This window comes from Sander lucioperca, chromosome 4 (genome assembly GCF_008315115.2).
Source record: "Sander lucioperca isolate FBNREF2018 chromosome 4, SLUC_FBN_1.2, whole genome shotgun sequence".
Classification (NCBI taxonomy): Eukaryota; Metazoa; Chordata; class Actinopteri; order Perciformes; family Percidae; genus Sander; species Sander lucioperca.
Genome location: NC_050176.1, coordinates 11,467,153 through 11,485,129, shown reverse-complemented (window position 1 = coordinate 11,485,129; position 17,977 = coordinate 11,467,153). Strand labels below are relative to the sequence as shown.

The following is a 17,977-nucleotide window of genomic DNA, read 5'->3' as shown; positions in this document are numbered from 1 at the left end:
TGTACGGAAATAATTCCGACAGCCCCTGAAGGCAGCACGACGTCGATGGGCGTTTCGTGGCTTAACTGTCACAGTTGGGAATGTTCGGGCCGTTTATGGAAAACTCTCGAAGTTTCCACGCGGTTTATAAAGAAAATACTCGGCGGGGTAACAGCGTAAGTAGAGACATAGGACGGCTTGAGGACTTGCTTCATAAACATCCGTTTCCGAACATCTGTAACATTTACTAAACAGGCCACTACCTGGATGGTCAAAATGGGTAAAGACTACTACGACATTTTGGGAATTAAAAAAGGAGCGTCGGAGGACGATATAAAGAAAGCTTATCGTAAGCAGGCTCTGCGCTTCCATCCCGACAAAAACAAGTCCCCGGGAGCCGAGGAAAAGTTCAAAGAAATCGCTGAAGCTTATGACGTTTTGAGCGACCCAAAGAAAAAGGACATTTATGATCGTTATGGTGAAGAAGGTAAGGTTTCAATTAATTGCATGATTTTGAGAGTGAAGCTAACCAGCGTTAGGTTTACACCGTGTTATGTCATATTCTTTGGATGTCAGTAAGATGAATGTCGAAAAGGTAGCTAGCGATAACGATACATGTTGTCGTTATCGCTGGGACCAAACAGTTTATACCGAGTGTGACGTTGATGGCGCTCCCAGCTCCCCTCGGCTCTGTCCTTCACTTAAGGCTTGTGGAAAAGGGGCAAGGCTCTGCACTACATTCCTGACACTTTCGACACATCACGGTATTCCGGAGAGTTGAATTTTTCTTGAAATCCGCTGTCACGTGATCCGGACACCATGTCGGACTGTTTTTTTTCAAGATTGCCCAAAATGTGGTAATCAAAGTAACCTTAGTAGGTGTGTAAGACCTACCCACAGAGACAGATAAACTAATCAGGCTTATCTTTCCACGCATTGACATCTTATGGGACTTTTACTTTGCTTACTGTGTCGGAAGTGCCCGGAATACAGTAAGTCTACGTTACTGTTGACAAACAGTAAATATAATTTGACAGTGTGTTTAACCACAAGACTAGCTAGCTATCCAATCATGTCATTGTACCCAAATCAATATTTTCACGAACAAATGATAAGTAAGTAAATAAGTAAGACAAGTAAGTGTTTGTGTTAGTGTTGTAAATAAAATGTTAGCTGGGGTGTTGCGATTAATTGTAAACAGTGGCTTTGGCTGCATCCCTGTTGCTATGGTTACACAATTTCGATATAGGCTGATACTAGCTATGTAAACAGACCGTTTCACCGGAACTACTTTTTTCTACACATTTTAATGGACACCATGCAGCCAATCAGAATCGTGTATTCACCCAGGCCATAGTATAAACAATTGATTGTTTTTCTCACTCAGGTCTGAAAGGCGGAGGCCAACCAGGTGGTGGTGGTTGTGGGGGTCCTGGTTCCTTTAGCTACAGCTTCCAGGGCGACCCACATGCCATTTTTGCAGAGTTCTTCGGTGGACGTAACCCCTTCGATCAGTTCTTTGGTGCCCGCAATGGAGGCATGGATGAGAATATGGACACTGATGACCCTTTTGCCCGCTTTGGGATGGGGGGTGGTGGAATGGGTGGGTTCCCTCGCTCTTTCAGCTCTGGTATGGGAGGAATGGGTCCTCACACTAGTGTTGTTAAGAAGCATCAGGACCCCCCTGTGGTTCATGATCTCTTGGTATCCTTGGAGGAAGTTTTGTCAGGTTGCAAAAAGAAAATGAAGATCTCTCGTAAAAGGCTGAACCCTGATGGGCAAACGATAAGGACAGAGGACAAAATCCTGGAGGTGCAGATAAAGAAGGGGTGGAAAGAGGGCACGAAAATCACGTTTCCCAAAGAGGGGGACCAGACTCCCACAAACATTCCAGCTGACGTGGTCTTTGTGTTGAAGGACAAGGCACATCCGGTGTTCAAACGTGACGGCTCGGACATCGTTTACACAGCAAAGATTTCACTCAGAGATGTAAGTTTAGATTACCTATAGCTTAGATTTTCCTTTTGTCACTTATTATTCTTAAAAACACCTTGTAAAAGCGCTTGAAGACAAACCAAATACTTTTTTATCAGCTGAGAATCATGTGTAGAATGAAGATTCTATTCGTGCCTATTCATGATTTATGTTGGTATTTTTCCTTTATTTTCCCCCTCTGTCCCATCAGGCCTTGTGTGGCTGCACAGTCAACGCACCCACACTGGACGGCAGAAAGGTGACAGTGTCAACAACAGATATCGTGCAGCCAGGGATGAAGCGACGCGTGAGTGGCGAGGGGCTGCCTTATCCCAAACGGCCCGATCGTCGAGGCGACCTGTTAGTGGAGTATGACATCAAGTTCCCAGAGAGGCTCAGCCAGAGTGCCCGGGACACCATCGCTCAGGTCCTCCCGCGATCTTAAACAAGACCAACGGACATCCGGGACTTAACGCACTACGCTGCCAACTATTTTTTTGTCAATCATCACATGGACATTTAGGTGGCGTTATAAATCACATCAGACAATAACGCCTGAGACAGATGTGTGTAAACTGTCAAGCATAGTGTCCATCTTGGGAAGGTGCTTATCATGAATGACTGCAGCATTTCACCAGTGTAAAATGTAAATATGAGCAATATTGTTTGGTGTTTGGTTTGCTGAATAAGATTATATTTTGATGAATTAAAATAAGAATATTTATATTATATAAAAAGGACAACTTTTCATTCAAATAAAGTTGTGCTTCAAAAAAGGGCAGTAGCCTATATTTGTTGGACTAAATTTTGAAACATTGTTATGTAAGAACAATAAAGAAATGAAAACAGGTGCTGTAAATATTAACCAAGACTGGCCTTACAGTTCTTCAGTAATGTGTGACTTTCTCCTGCAGCTACTGCTGACACCAGGGAGCCAGCGAGGCTCCTAAAGCTACATTTGTGGGATGTTTTCTCTTTCCTACAGAGGGGCTAGGGCCAGAGTTGCCACTGGCAGGTACAGCAGCATAGCTCATGTTTTCTGTAGGGGCTGAAGACATACATTGATCTTAGTTAACCTATATCAAAGAAAACCGTATCTGACCAATGACAGGGTCCAAGTGCCAAAGTCTTTCTCTGTTGCTAACCTCAATAAATACTGTTATATCCCTCCTAGTTGATTTCTGTATTAAACTGTAGGTTTGCTGGGATGCTGTGGAAACACTGGATGTTAATATTTCCACATCACACTTGTGTGAGTTGCATGTTGGACCGTGACTGTCTTCCAAACTGGTTGTGACGTCTCAAAATCATGTTTGTAAGTACATATCTTAAAGAAATATACATTGTTGGAAATACACTTATTTCCTTTCTTGCCAAGAGTGAGATAATAATACCTCTTTCATATCTGAATTAAGGAGACATGATCTAAAATGTTTTTGAACCTTTTGGACAGAGCCAGGCTAGCTGTTTCCCCTTGCTTTCAGTCTTTATGGTTTGCTAAACTAAACTAACTAGCTGGTAGCTCCAGCTTTATATTGAACGGACAGATATGAGAATGGAATCAACTTTCTCTGCTCTATCTCTCTTAGAAAGAATGTGTATTTCCCAAAATGTCGAACTATTGCTTTCAACTCAGATTTAAGGTGAGCAGAGACTTCCCCCTTCAGTAGATCAATGTGAAAACAGGCTTCTTGTGTCAATCTGCACCGTGAAGTTTGAACATCCAACCGAAGCAACAACTTAATTCAATTAAAAAGTCTTAGTCATAATTGTTTGTCATAAAAATATTATTTTGAGCTATAAGTGGAGGTTATTGCAGTTTTTTTTTCTTAGCCAAGGGGAGTGCCCAGAAAACATTAGGCTAATAATGCTAGACCTTGCTTTTTAATCAAACAAAATATAAAAATCAGCCCCCTCCTTATGCAAACAATTTCCATACAGTCCCTTAAGGGAAAATGCTGTGTCATACTTAAAGTCTGATGTCAAGCTAAGCCTAAAAACTTGAGTAGAGCAATATGGTTTCAATGGTAGCTTAGAGCAAACTTATACATGCTGTATACAACAAAATTCTCTGAAAAAAAAACCCGATTTACCCTCAATCTGCCCTCTGATACCCGTGACACAGTCAGCAGACAGACAGCTTGTTGAGTTTGATGCCCTCCAGCTTCATGTACTGTAGATGCACTGAGGCCCACATAGCCAGCTCGTAGAGCCTGAACAATAAATGTCAACGCTGAAGAGTATCACTGTCATGAGCTGGCTGTTCAGAGAAAAGGGGGCTGGAGAACTACAGTATACTGTATATTCTCTGTTTTACAAAATGTAGGTAAAACGGCATGGTAAAACACAAAAACATAGCTGCACAATCACAGCCTTGTAGCTTTTCTGGAGTTATCACAGCACTCGCGCATTATTGCACTAAATCGGATGACTACTTTGAAGCAGACGATTGCATTTTCCTGACACTGCTGGACTAAATTTTTCTTTTACTTGGCTTTAAACCTGGATGAAGAATGAGGATTCTTCATGTTGTGGTGTTTTGCTGCTTCTCAGGTGAGTTTTAATGTGTTTTTAGATTAACATTCATATCACTTGTTTTATTTGTGAAAGTTATATTCTGAACGTATTATTAATCTACATGTAAATGAGAGGGCATGCATCGTCAACCTTACAATGGTTGAGTTATTGCTAAATAAATGAGTAAACATGTTAATGCGTTGATGAGGTGCACTGATAACATTTGGTATGGTGTTTGTATCGGGGAAATTGGTCTCAAGGCGTTTTCACACCTGCCTTGTTTAATTTGGTTGAATTGAACCCTGGAGCGGTTTCCCTCTTGGTGCGGTTCGTTTGGTCAGGTGTGAACGCAGCAATCGCACGCGGGGTGCGGACCAAAACAACCAAACTCACTTTGGTACGGATCGTTTGTGGTGAGAACGTGATCCGACCTCGATCCGTCCCAACTACAGTATAGCTGTACATCACAACCAAGGGGAAAACGCACCAAATTTACAAACTCATCATCTCATTCATACCAGAGTAAAGGAACTATAGGTGTGGAAAACACCCTGATAATCCATTACAGTAATTTTGAAGTTATGGTGGTTGTCTCCAACAATTCCATAAACATCTGAATTAGTTTACTCTTGGTCAGACATGTATAAAGTACTAGAGACCCAGACTTGAGTAAAAGTACAAGTGCTCTATCAAAAAAGTGACTTGAGTAGAAGTTGAAGTGCTCTTTAAGCACCACACTTAAGTGGAAGTGCTAAAGTATTCAACATTTTTTTGTACTTAAGTATTGCAAGTAGTTTATATTTTAAAATGTACTACTCAAGTACTGAAAGTAAAAGTACAAGTATTGTGTTATGTAGTTATTAAAGAAAGCAGTCAAAAGTTTGAGTATCATATTGTTTATATTATTTCAAATGTTTAGCCTAATGAGATGCAGCACATAAAAAATGTATCGGAGTAAAAGTATTAAACTCATTGAAAATATGTACTGAAGCAAAAGTGGAAGTAGGAGAAAAAAAATAATACTCTAGTAGAGTACAGATACAGCCTTTTAGTACTTAAGTACAGTAGTGAAGTAGCCTAGTTCTACTTCGTTACTATACATCTCTGCTCTTGGTCTCTTTATCAGCCGTGGCATTTCCTGCCTGCACTAGCCTATTTAAATCAAGTAAATATACAAAACATATCCTTTCTATAAAATACATTGAGACAATTTTAAAAACAAAGGGGCATAGCCTTATTGTGTCATTTATCGCACATGCCTACTTTTAAATGAACTTCTCATTGCACATATATTAGATGATGTAAAATAAAAGAATAAACCCAATGGTGGAAGGCCAGTAGTCAACTGCTGTAACCAAGCCCTTTGTTTTATACTGCAGTTGTCTGTGCGGAGGTGTCAGCAGTGCTGGAGGTAAGCGGCCATGTTGGAGGAGAGGTCTCCATCCACTGTCCTGCCAGCTGGACCACAAACAACAGCTCTGGACACTACCACATGTACTTCTGCAAAGGAGTCTGCTCCAGAGAAACCATTCTCATTCAAACTGAGAGGAATAGGTTGGCTGGCGTGCGGCGAGGGAGATACAGCATGGAGGTCAACAGAGGAGATGGAGCCTTCAACGTGACCATAAAGAGGCTGAAGAGGGTGGATGCAGGGACATATTGCTGTGGAGTGGAGAAAACTTTTAATGTGTTGCACCAGGAGGTCAATCTCATAGTCGTAGATGGTAAGTTTTTGGCTAGATGCATAAAAGTTCCTTCAGGATTGGTAATTGTGTGTGAAACAAAGCTTAAAGTGTGAACTGTAGGTTACTCTAAGATTATTAGGTATTGTCTGTAGGACTCTTAAACCAAACCTTGATTGTGTTCAAAACTGCTCCATCATTCACTATTCCCTATATAGTGTTTATTAAATTATATAAACTATATAGGGAATGACCAAAAGAGTTCTTCTGCTTCTCCTCCGGGAAAACACGACCACGTTGCATTGTGGTATACAGGAGTAAAATGTAGGGTACATCCTATGTACACTTAAATTAGCTGTGCATTGTGGGTATTTTATAGTGGACTATAAAGTGAATTAACTTAACCACTGAGAATTCGAACACCACTACAAAATGGCGAACACAGTTCACTATTTCTGTGATAGGGATCAATTTTGAACACACTCCTTGTCTCATAAATACTATTGATTGTGTCCGCAGGCTCAAACCACCCACAATTTTGTGTAGCTGACAGCCTGGTCTTGCTTTGCGTGGAAAGTCTGAAATTATTATACATACTGTATATGTCACATGACCACACACAGTATTCATCACAAGTTATCCTCTGTCCTGTTCTCCCAAAGCTTCCACTGTTCCTCACCAATCTCCTCCCTCAACCACCGCCCTGCAGACCGAAGCAGAAACTCTGCCCCGAGGCAGCTTTGCATCCAGCACTAAACCGTCACCAGCAGCATCAACCCTGCCCGCTACAGAGCCCAAGACTAATCAGCCAGCAGCAACCCACCTCAAAGGTATTACACAGTCACTGTTAGCAGCAGTTCTCCTATAGCAAGCTTCAAAACAGCAACTTAACAGTGTTACATATTATAACTCAGCTTAATAATACTGGCTTGGTCTAATCCAAAATGTGTTTTAGGTTTTGTTACTTTACTTGGATGTTTGACCTCCATTGTGCAGAATGTTGTATGTGAAGAGTTTGACACTTGAATGCTGTTTTCACATTCATCTGCAGAAGGTGGAACATTTCTCTGTGCTCAGCTTAAATATGAGTTCAATGCCTGGAAGTACCAGCAGGGTTTTGGAAGCCAATCATGGTCCGATATGCAACTTACACAAGAGTGATGTAAAATGTGAAGCCTCCAGGTCACATACACTGAGAATGAACTTTCCAGTGAAGATGGAGACATCTTGTTTCCATCAGTTGAACTTTTGAAATGAAGATCCTATAGGCCTTATGGTTCCAGAGTTATTGGCCAACAAGAAAAGACTTAGTTACAGCTCCGCCATCCAGTCAAGTGCTGAGTTAGATCTTAAATCAATCTGTTTAGTTTGTTATAGTCCAACTACTATTATTTTTTAGGTAGTTAAATGTCTGCATTGCATATTATTAGAATGGATTAAAAAGACATTGTATCGTACTGCTTCCAAAAGTGAATTTGTGAACATACGCTACACAACATTGTTAAATGTGTAAATGTTGATCGTGTAATGTAATTGTTTCCATTTGTATTAGAGGTAGAGATTCCACAGAGTGCAGTTTCAGTAAAAAGTGGCTAAACATGTTGGACTATGAGCAAAAAGGGTTATAATAATATTATTATATATATATAATAATTTATTATAACCTCTTTGCTCTGAGTAAGGGGCAAAAAAAGTTTTTTATAACCCATAATTGAATGTTCACACGCAAAAACTGTTCTGAATATCAATGACTATTTTTTTATTTAGTTTGGAGCACCTGAAGTAAGCTGTATTGTCAGAAGCACAAACATATGTCTGCCTCTGTTTGCAGACACCACCGTGGTCATCATTGTTTCGGTGAGCCTGGCTCTTCTGGTTTGTGCCATTATACCCGTTATATTCTACGGACATTGCCGGAGTAATGCGGGTGAGGTCACACACGCACGCACGCACGCACGCACGCACGCACGCACGCACGCACGCACACACACACACACACACACACACACACACACACACACACACACACACACACACACACACACACACGTGTTTTAATAAATCTTGTTTGTTTGTTTCAGAAGGTCAGAACATGGGTGAGGTGAGTGACCCATTTTGTTATTTACCAATTTAAATTTTGATTAAAATGTTCATCTTTTATGACTGTTTTAAGCATTAAAGTTTGTTGCTCAGATAAAATAATTTTTGACAATGATTCTTATTGATTTACAGTCTGACTACTGTGAGGAACATACAGATGTTGCTTCTACTCCGGCTGCAGTGAGGCTGCGGTCTTTAGAACCAGGTGCTGATCCAGAGTCCAGTATTCAAGATGCCTCACAGTTTGCTGCCGTCTACCAGGCACTGGATCCCAAATCTTTGGACTAAGCAGGGTTTATTCTGTGTCTGAGCTGACAGCTAATCTCACACTCTTCTCTGTGTTTTGAATGAAATAAAGGACAAATGTTTGAATATATTTCTGTACATATCCTTACTTTGGATGCCTTACTTTTTTTTTTTTATTTGTAAGTCATTTGTTTCTTATAATGAAAAGCAGCAGTGCCCTAATTGCTGTCCTGTTCATCTTCCAGATTAGGAATAAGGTTAATACGATTTTGACATATTGAATACGCCTCTGTTAGACACATCTGGTGCTGCCTGATAAAAGTAAAAACAATTTTGTTAACTGGACCAGTAGATTTGCAGGATGAGGCTTATATGTTGCACAAACGTGTATGGAAGATTTAAAATGCCTAAATTAAAACAAATCAAACTAGGAAAAACAGTGGAAGATTTCCTATTTTTGCATGCATTTTTTGTAACATAGTGAAATGAAAATGCATATGTGAAGTGACAATTATTTAGCTTTTTTTTGAGAGAGAATTGTTTTTCATTGTGTCATGAATCTTACGCTACATTCAAATTAAATCCCAACACAGAAAACAAATTGAAGAAGTGTGTTGTATTTCAGTGTTGACCACCAGAGGGAAGGCAGTGTTGTTTTTGGAAAATGTTTTTGTCATTATGACACAGTAAATGCATACATAAAAAGGAAATACATATAACAATGTGCATTTTATTTCACTTTATTTCTTTGATTTGTTTCAAAGGAACGCTTCCCCTCCAAAATGATCATTTGTATATCAATTACTCTCCCCATGTTACCTGAAGAAATGTTAAGCTTCAATATTCGGCACATTGATAGCTGTGTTGTAATTCTGATTGAAGAAATCTTTGGTTTACTCCCCTCCTAGTGAACAAATAATCCAAAAACAGGTTGCTGATGTATTAGACAAAAAAGGCAAGGCTGTAATGACAAATATGCTCATGTAAATAAGATAATGGTATGTTTCAGGGACAGAAATACAACAAAATAATGGACACCGGACAGATAACACTACATCCTCATCAAAGAATTCATTTCTGCTGCTGGCAGAGTTTGGTATGCTGAGCTTAATAAAATTCAAAGTAGTGTTGCAGTAAGACCTGCAGAAGGTGCTACACACACGTTAGAATTCAGCCACCCTCCCCTTACACAAGCACCTCCTGGCAGCACCATGACTGTTGTCTTTAGAATCCTTACTACACAGGGTTTTAGAAGCCATTTCAAACTCTTACAAGGCTTAGTGTCAACTATTTCATTTTGGCTTTCTGCTCTAGTTGCTGTAGCATTATGGTTTAGGCTTTTTTTTGTTGCTTAAAGGTTTAGAGCGTAACATTTTGATATTAATGAATGTCAGTTACATTCAAGCCATTGCCAAATGAGTTGCTACAAAGCTAATTAAGACTATCAGCTCCACACAACTCTCTCTGTATTTCTCAGTATGGCTATGTTCAGAAGATTGTGTCGTCCGGTGACTTTCGCACGCAGAAACTCGAGTGAAGATAATTACCTCTTCTGAAGAGTCCATCATGTTTTTTTAATCCTCTGTCTCCTCCTTGGCTACTAGCAACTGCGTGGAGGAGGTGTGGGGGCTGTGCGCTAATGGTGAGCAAATCGATCCAAATATAATAATAATAATATCGCTATAATAATCAATCAATATATTGATCAATACCAGTGTAATGAGATCAATACTTTAGTTTTAGTTTCTCTCCAGTATGCACTGCTGCGGTTTCATCAAAGAGGCGACCTGGCTGTCTGAGCCCAGAGCAGGCACACTTTGCTCCTCCTCCCCCCTCTTGTGATTTGATGTTGTACCGTCACGTGACTTAGCGGCGCCAGGCAAACAAGCAAGCAAGCAGCCAGGCCCGGCAGCGGCCAGCAGCACACACACCAAAGGGGTAAGCTTCTCTGTCGGTACCATAGACTGTATATATTAATGGACAGAGCATGTGTGACGTCACCCATTGGTTTGTGGAGATCAGTTATCCGTCGTCGAGTTTGCGTTTATGGGCGCAGCCATCCTGGTTGCGGATGTGACGTTTTTAGACGAGAGGGCGGAGTGAGGGAGGAGCCATAGACTATTGGGCGGTGTCTGACTGTTTTTTTTTTTTTGGAGTTGGCAACGCTGCTGACACTCTACGTTACCTTACACACGTTCACTGGCAATCTGGATGCAACTGCTGCTGAAAGCTAGCATACATAATTCGAGGTAAGATATAGCTTCGCTAGGTTTTAAATATATCTTTGTCCAATAGTTATATTACATATAAGATGAGTCACATTGTAAAGTAAATGTATCTGAAGTTACCATGTAAATTGTCTGTAACGTTAGCTAGCCACTGGTAAAACATGCTAACGTTAATTTTCTGTAAATCGAAGTTTACGTTGTCCTAATTTAAACGTAGTCAGCGAAATGCAAAACGGGGATTGTTAATGCTCATAATCAATAATCATTATCTAACACTAAGTATTAGCAGATGTATAACAACGTTTCTTAGAACGTTTGGTTAACTGTAACAACCATAATGCACTGATAATGTCTTGCTACTGTTTGCTCCATCAGTCTATGGTTGGCACAATTAGCCTTTACATGCTTTTAAGAGCTAACGTTAGCAGAAATAAGCTCATTTAACTAAATTAAAGTTACACTAAAGAACAATAGACTGTTGTTGATTCATCTGTATTCTCCCCCGATAATTAATGAAGTACAGTTACATGCTAGTGTGCATATATATTTAACTATGAGGGGCTCAAATGGAAATTGATGACTCTTTTTTTCACAAATAGGAGTGTGGAGAGCCACGATGGCATGTGCACCCACCCAATACCTCAGAAGTAAGTCCATTTTCTCTGGCATCACCCAGAGATGCAGGTGGAGGGCTGTTAACAATCCGGGAAAGATCGACAAGGCTCGCAGGGTTTTTTTCTTTTTCCACTGTGCATTACAGACAACCAACAGACTGTCACACTATGCTCACTTTAATTGTAAAGGCAGCTTCTATTTCTTTACCCAGGCATTTGGACTTGACTGAACAGAGTGCTGCACAAGTGTTTTAAGCTGTATATGTTAAGCTATATTTTTATATTGTGGTTTGTAATGTCAACCATTTCTACTGTAATTAACAATGTGACACTAGTGATTCAACTACCCTTTTTTTCATATGCAGACATGTCTTACCTTGACCCACAGCAGTTTTATGTGTGGAATGTACACTGGATTGTAAAAGGTGAACTACATTATTTAATTCATCAATTTAACCCCTAACATAATCTTAAAAATATTGCCAGTGTTGTTTGTGGTTTATGTAGTTTTTGTAGTTAATGCCCATTTCAATGTGAAATAAAGGTCTTTCTAAAGCTACATTTGTTTTTCTGAAGCAACTATAGGAACATACACAATATTGTAGTCATACAAGAAGACATTGGTAATTTGATAGGATTTGTAATTGATTAAAAGTGTCTATTTTGGCTTTAATCAACAAAAATATGATTTCTCAAATGTTACCATACTTGAATGTTGACAAAGAAGGATCAGGGAAATGTAATGTTTGTGCTTTTCTTGTGTCTTTATGTACTTGTCAATTTTAATCACCATGAAAACACTTCACCAAAATCCTTTTAGATTAATTTATAGACATTTATTTTGACATACATAGTCAAGTGTTTAGTAGGTAATTGAAAATGCACTAGGTGCTGTTTAATCTGTGTAAGGTTATTGCAAATTCATTATAACAAAAGTATTATCACAAATTGTTGGTTGATTGTGGTAGATGAGAGGCAGCTGGAACCCAGACTCCCACCCTCTAGACTCCACTCCTGCAATAAGAGACAGACAGAGAGAGGAGAGGGAGGGAGGAGAGACAGACGAGAGAGGGAGAGACAGAGAGGAGGGAGGAGAGACAGAGAAGCTACCTAGGAGCAGCAGGCCTAACAGTAACACAAGAGGACACATCTATTACAGGACTCACATTTTAAACCTCTAAATACCAATGACTGCTAAAGTGCTAAAAGTTGGTCTGTCCTTTCAGCAGAAGAAGCTGAACCGAAAATGATTTTCTGGCATCGTTATAATCAGAACACATTTGAGAACTTTGGATATGGTCAATGCAATCTGTTTTCCACAACCAGATGAATGGCACCAAATACGCTGCTCTATACACCAGGTCTTCCCTCTGGCTCTGGTCATTCAGTTTTCAGTGTGGATACCTTTGTAAAGACAAACATGTAGTTAAGAGATGGTAGATCACAATGAATTATATTAATATATGAGCTTGTACATGAAGGCATGCTTCAGTTGAGGACATGCAGTATTAAGTAAACATACTCCTACATGTCAAATTTATCTTAGACAATGTGTATTGTACACAACACTTACATTACTTACATTTTAGTAATAAACAGAATTTGTAAATATAGATTGTAACATGTATGTGACTCATCTTAAAACAGACTAATGTGCTGACAGAAGGTCTTCAAATAGATTAGCAGGCACAACTACAGTAAGTGGAAGAAAGACCTCAGTGTAACAGCATCAGCAACAGTGGTTAATAACTCCTGCAGCATGCTTGTTAGGTACATTAACAGTCTGAAATAATGTATTTAGAATTTTGAGAAAAGAATATTGAACCTGGTGCTTTATACAATACATTTGGCTGCAGAACTGAAGATTTTTCAAGATAGAACACTTATGTAACTTTACAATAATATATATATTTTTTCATGTGCGACATTTTATTGCAAAAACGGATATTCTGGCCTACTGCCCCGTCCGTCGACGCGCTCCAGCGCGGCTTTGTCCGAGGTGAGGGTGACGGTGATGCTGTGTGGGTGTCTGTGCCTGTCCTTCGGGCACCTCCGGGTAACGTTGCCCAACTCTCGGGCGGGGTACATATATTTCAGTATATTCAAGTAAAAGCATCTCCGCTTGTCCCGTGCGAATGCCCCACACAAAACTCAGATGTGAGGGGGTACTTTCTAAATCACACGCGGTCCCAAAATGATTCTAATCCCGTACGAATAGGATTTATATGAATTTGCACTATAACGTTAGCTATATCAGGCTTTGACTTTAAGCTAACATTACCATTACATGCGCATCGATTAGCAATAACATCACATATGGTTAAAAACAGATTACCGGCGAGACCGTTGTGCATACCTACTGTATACGACTGTAACGTTAAATATATTAATTTTAATCCGCTTATACGGTCTGGTCTGCATGACGTTATTAGTTAGCCCGCTAGCTTGGTTAGCAAGGTGCAATCTAGCTAGCTAACTGATATTCATTGGGATGCTAACGTTGGCTAACGAAAAACGGTATTAAAACAAAATGTAACGTTACTTACCGGAAAAACTGAACTGCCGACTCCTTTGAGAGTCTTGTCGTACAACCGAACGTTGAACAAGACATTATTAGGCGACCAACTGTCACAGTCACGAAGACGAAAGCTGGTCAACCCCCAAAGTGAAGTTTACATGCCATGGATAAGCTTTGCTAAACCTCTGTCATGATTGACAGGCCGCGAACTGTCAATCACATCATAGCCACGCCCTAAAACATCCCCTGCTTTATCGCCGATTTTAAAATCAACGAGACCATAATTCAAAAAATTCTTCATTCTGTGTTGCAGAAGACTTAAAACTAGCGATTGAGAATATAAACTCTTAATTGAAATGTTTACTGAGGTAATAAATCAAGTGAGAAGTGGGTCATTTCGCCATAGACTTCTATAGAAACGGACCTCCTTTTTGCAACCGCACGTGTCGCCCCCTGCTGGAATTCAGATAGAATGCAGGTTTAAGGCACTTCCGCATTTGCCGCATTTTGCTGAACCGGATGCGCTGTCCGCTAATATATACAGTCTATGTACACGATCCGTTCTGCACATGCGCAAGATAATACTGTTTTACCGAGGATACGACCTGCACGATCTGTTCCACGCTAGCCTATGGCTAGCCTCCACCGGGAAGCTAACGTTAGTTTAGCTAACAGCTAATTCGGCTAACTGCTAGCTGACAGCTAGATTCAGTCTAAAATAACGTTAACTCAAATGTAATGGGAAAAGCAGGCTACAGCTAAATTAAGACTTCACAGTAATAACAATAAAGACAAGTATTGAGTGATTGTATTTTAAATGAGCACAAGTAAAGTAGAACTGACGTAACAGCTGTTATATATGTTAGGTGTTTGTTATATATGTCAACGTTTATTTTCAAGTTTTATTTTGTGAGTCTTTTAAAGTTATTACATGCTGTCTCAGCTAGTAAGTCTAAAAGTAGTCTATGAGCAGCAAATTTTGAGCATTAAACATTTAATTTCCTGCATTCTGGTGAATTTTTATGCACCTATTTACCTTTTTCTGAATCAATGTATACTGGAAATATCTTTAAAGGGAAAAATAGATTACAATCCAAATATAAAAACATAATGGAATATATTACAATAAGGCTCTCAGGCATTCTGTATTGCTTTCAACTATTTATTCTCCTGTAGATCGACTTTTCTAATTATATCTGAGTCAGCACTGTAGCACATGATGTAGTCTAGCATCATTTACTCCTCCCTCCTCTTTTGCGTCTTTTTTTGAGGAAGTAACCTCCTTAAATGTGCACATGACAATTATTCACCTCAATGATACATTATTCATTTTAATGGATTAACACATCTGAAATATTACAGTCCAGGGCTTTATTAATCCATTAAAATGAATAATGTATCATTGAGGTGAATAATTGTCATGTGCACATTTAAGGAGGTGGGATATATTCTGAATGTGCACAAAGTTTTGAACACATTCAAAATATATCCCATCTGTGCTCTCTATGATTTGGAGGAGTCGTCATATTTTGAGAAAATAAAGTGATAATAGGCTATTACATGAATAAAGTCTCTATATTTCAGAAAATAATCTACCTGCACCATAGCCTGCTGTGCATTACGTGATTGATCTGAAGATGCAGTGGATCTCAGACCTTCTGACAGACTCAGAGCCCCGTTTGAGACACTGGTCTCTGAATGAGACAAAGTTTAGGGAAGTGGCTGTACGCTGCTCTACATCGGAGGTGGAAAACCGAAACTACGACAGAATTACACAGAGAACAAACGTGACACATCTGCCGCAGCATGTCCACAGCAGCGCGCGTCCATTATAAACCTGAAGCTGCACAGACCACGGAAGGCGCGCTGCTCGTCTCTATTTTTACAGCGAGAGTAGACTCTAAGCGACGCACAGGTCTGCTTCAGAGCTCCGTGTGTCGTATATTTAGTTGCAGTGCTGCGTTGCCGATGAGTGAAAAGGAACTCTGCTGACACTGGTCCTTGATTATAAAGAGGTTTATTACAATTCAAGATTTTCAGCATCAATTTACAAACTTCTGCAGAGAGCTTGGAGAACGACCAACCCCAAAAAGTCGTTCTGCCTTTTCTTTGTGAGCACACAGTATATAGTCTATGCATACATTAACATAAACGTAATATATGCAAGTATATGATTGGAACAGAGAACTGACCAATCGATTGTTTCTATCTGGCATAACTCCAAATAAGGGCTCTTCTGTCCAAGAGGGCCCTTAGGCTCATGTTAATAATTCCCAGAGGTTACAGTGAAGGTGGAGTAAAGGTCATAGGAATCCCTTATACCAAATCTTAAGTTAAAGTTATAACTCCAGACACCACACGTGTGTTTGGGAAAAGCGCTTTATTTGTGATTTAAATAATGGTGCTGATGATTTTTAGAGATCCCCACAGGTGTATGATTTTACTGCTTTCATGGGAGCTCAGCTCCCACTGGCTCCCACGTAATTCGAACCCTGAGTTTAATATACTCAGTGACCACATCATTTATCACACCTCTATTTTCTTGCACAAGTCTGCTGAATTGTGATGATTGCTTAACATCACTTTTCAGGGAGGGTGTGAGGAAGTCAGAGAGAAGTAATAGAAATACACAGCCATTCTTTTATTACATTTGCACCCTATTGTTTGAAAACCTTTTACTGTAGTACAACTGCTCCTAATTAGTTAGGATGGGTTAAATGCAGAGGATATATTCCTCATTTATGTAAAAATGTACTTGGCAAATAAAGGAATTATAATTATAATATAACAATATTTAATATTACAAGTTGTGAACACATCACTGACATATCACCACCTTTACATTGATACGGAAGACAGTTACTCATTTACACATCCAGCAGTTAGGGAGCAACCAGTCTATGGGAGCAACATTATCATTTATTCGTCTTTCTGTCCTTGTGATGAATGTTTTGGCAATATTCACTCTCTTTAGCTCTGTTTTTTAATCTCTACCAACTCCTGAGGGAAATATCAGTCTCTTTAGCTGTAAATGCTCCTCAATGTTCACTAGCTATAGTCAGTAATTGTGACTGTCTGTGTACTGTTGAGCAGGTGTACAGTGGGGTTTCTTCTGAGCCTTTTCTCTGAAAACAGCTGCCTGTTGAGGTTTAAAACGAAGCAATGAGAGTGGTGAGAGTGAACCAAAACAGGTACGGACTGGACAGCTGAACAATGAGCTGTGTGACGGCCCTGGGCCGTATGACTACCTGTTTTGTTTTGGCTTGTGTCTATCTCTTTCAGGTACATAATTGATTGGCTCCTCCCACCTCATTGGGGCATTGGCCTCACCTGCTGGGAGTCTATAAAGCTGAGTGATTCCACAAGGCCTGGTCTCACTCTCCCTCCAGGCAGGCTGGTGTTATGCTAGCACCCAAACGTGGTTTTTTGTTTGGTTTGTTGAATCCTTGTTTATGTTAAAAGTTAGGTGAGCATTTACCCTTCCATAGCATCCAAAACCCACTATACACGGATTACTGATATCACATACAGTAGTTTAGTTGTCTTTAATGGTTACTTTTTTATTGAACTCGTGGTGTGGACCTCCCTCTTTTGTTATGCTCTTAAACAAGCTGGGCAAAACAGCTGAAACTCACTATAAAGCTCCATAAAACCCAGGGGAGCTGCAGCTCCAGGTGATAATTCTCTGTGGGTTCATCACTGAGTGACCCTTTTCGTATTGTCATTTGATTGTTATATAAATATAAATCTTAACCGCTTTAAAACAGCTATGTAGAAGCATCTTCTCAGTATTAGTATCAAAGTGAACTATCTGCATTTTTATTTATGTGATGGCCTAAGCCACACAGGTTAAACAGCCAGCAATGGTAATATGGTACACAATTTCACCCCATGCTTTTTAGTACACATTAATTCATTGTGTAGTCAGCCACACTCCAAACAATTTCAACATTAAAACAAACACATTACACTGCTTGGTTAAGTCATAATCCACATTTATTTCCTTTAGCTTTATATGGTTTAAATGGAATACACTCTTTTCTACATTGTAAGGTTTTTGTTATATTCATCATTATTTTTTGTCTTTGTTACCATGCTGGTGATGAGGTCCTTCCCGGT

The 17,977-nt window shown here is 39.7% G+C and overlaps 2 protein-coding genes across 3 annotated transcripts; both read left to right on the top strand.

The window, feature by feature from the left end:
• Positions 1-44: 44 nt before the first annotated feature.
• dnajb1b (DnaJ heat shock protein family (Hsp40) member B1b) lies at positions 45-2,818 on the top strand. Its single transcript, XM_031289213.2, has 3 exons — positions 45-466; positions 1,367-1,968; positions 2,165-2,818. The coding sequence occupies exons 1-3, from the start codon at positions 247-249 to the stop codon at positions 2,396-2,398; spliced, it is 1,056 nt and encodes a 351-aa protein (XP_031145073.1). The 5' UTR covers positions 45-246; the 3' UTR covers positions 2,399-2,818.
• Positions 2,819-4,013: 1,195 nt separating this feature from the next.
• LOC116042824 lies at positions 4,014-8,626 on the top strand. Of its 2 annotated transcripts, none has more exons than XM_031289230.2 (6): positions 4,014-4,506; positions 5,850-6,194; positions 6,815-6,982; positions 7,984-8,079; positions 8,237-8,253; positions 8,385-8,626. In XM_031289230.2, the coding sequence occupies exons 1-6, from the start codon at positions 4,467-4,469 to the stop codon at positions 8,538-8,540; spliced, it is 822 nt and encodes a 273-aa protein (XP_031145090.1). In that variant the 5' UTR covers positions 4,014-4,466; the 3' UTR covers positions 8,541-8,626. The 2 variants fall into 2 exon arrangements, with proteins under 2 accessions (XP_031145090.1, XP_031145089.1); XM_031289229.2 differs by having other exon boundaries at positions 8,234-8,253.
• The last annotated feature ends 9,351 nt before the right edge of the window (positions 8,627-17,977 follow it).

Bases quoted from the DNA above. Each gene is read 5' to 3' on its own strand.
- dnajb1b (XM_031289213.2), top strand. From the start codon at position 247: ATGGTCAAAATGGGTAAAGACTACTACGACATTTTGGGAATTAAAAAA. The intron at 467-1,366 runs GTAAGGTTTCAA...TTTCTCACTCAG, and splicing joins TGATCGTTATGGTGAAGAAG to GTCTGAAAGGCGGAGGCCAA. The intron at 1,969-2,164 runs GTAAGTTTAGAT...CTGTCCCATCAG, and splicing joins CAAAGATTTCACTCAGAGAT to GCCTTGTGTGGCTGCACAGT.
- LOC116042824 (XM_031289229.2), top strand. From the start codon at position 4,467: ATGAGGATTCTTCATGTTGTGGTGTTTTGCTGCTTCTCAG. The intron at 6,195-6,814 runs GTAAGTTTTTGG...GTTCTCCCAAAG, and splicing joins CAATCTCATAGTCGTAGATG to CTTCCACTGTTCCTCACCAA. The intron at 8,254-8,384 runs GTGAGTGACCCA...ATTGATTTACAG, and splicing joins AAGGTCAGAACATGGGTGAG to TCTGACTACTGTGAGGAACA.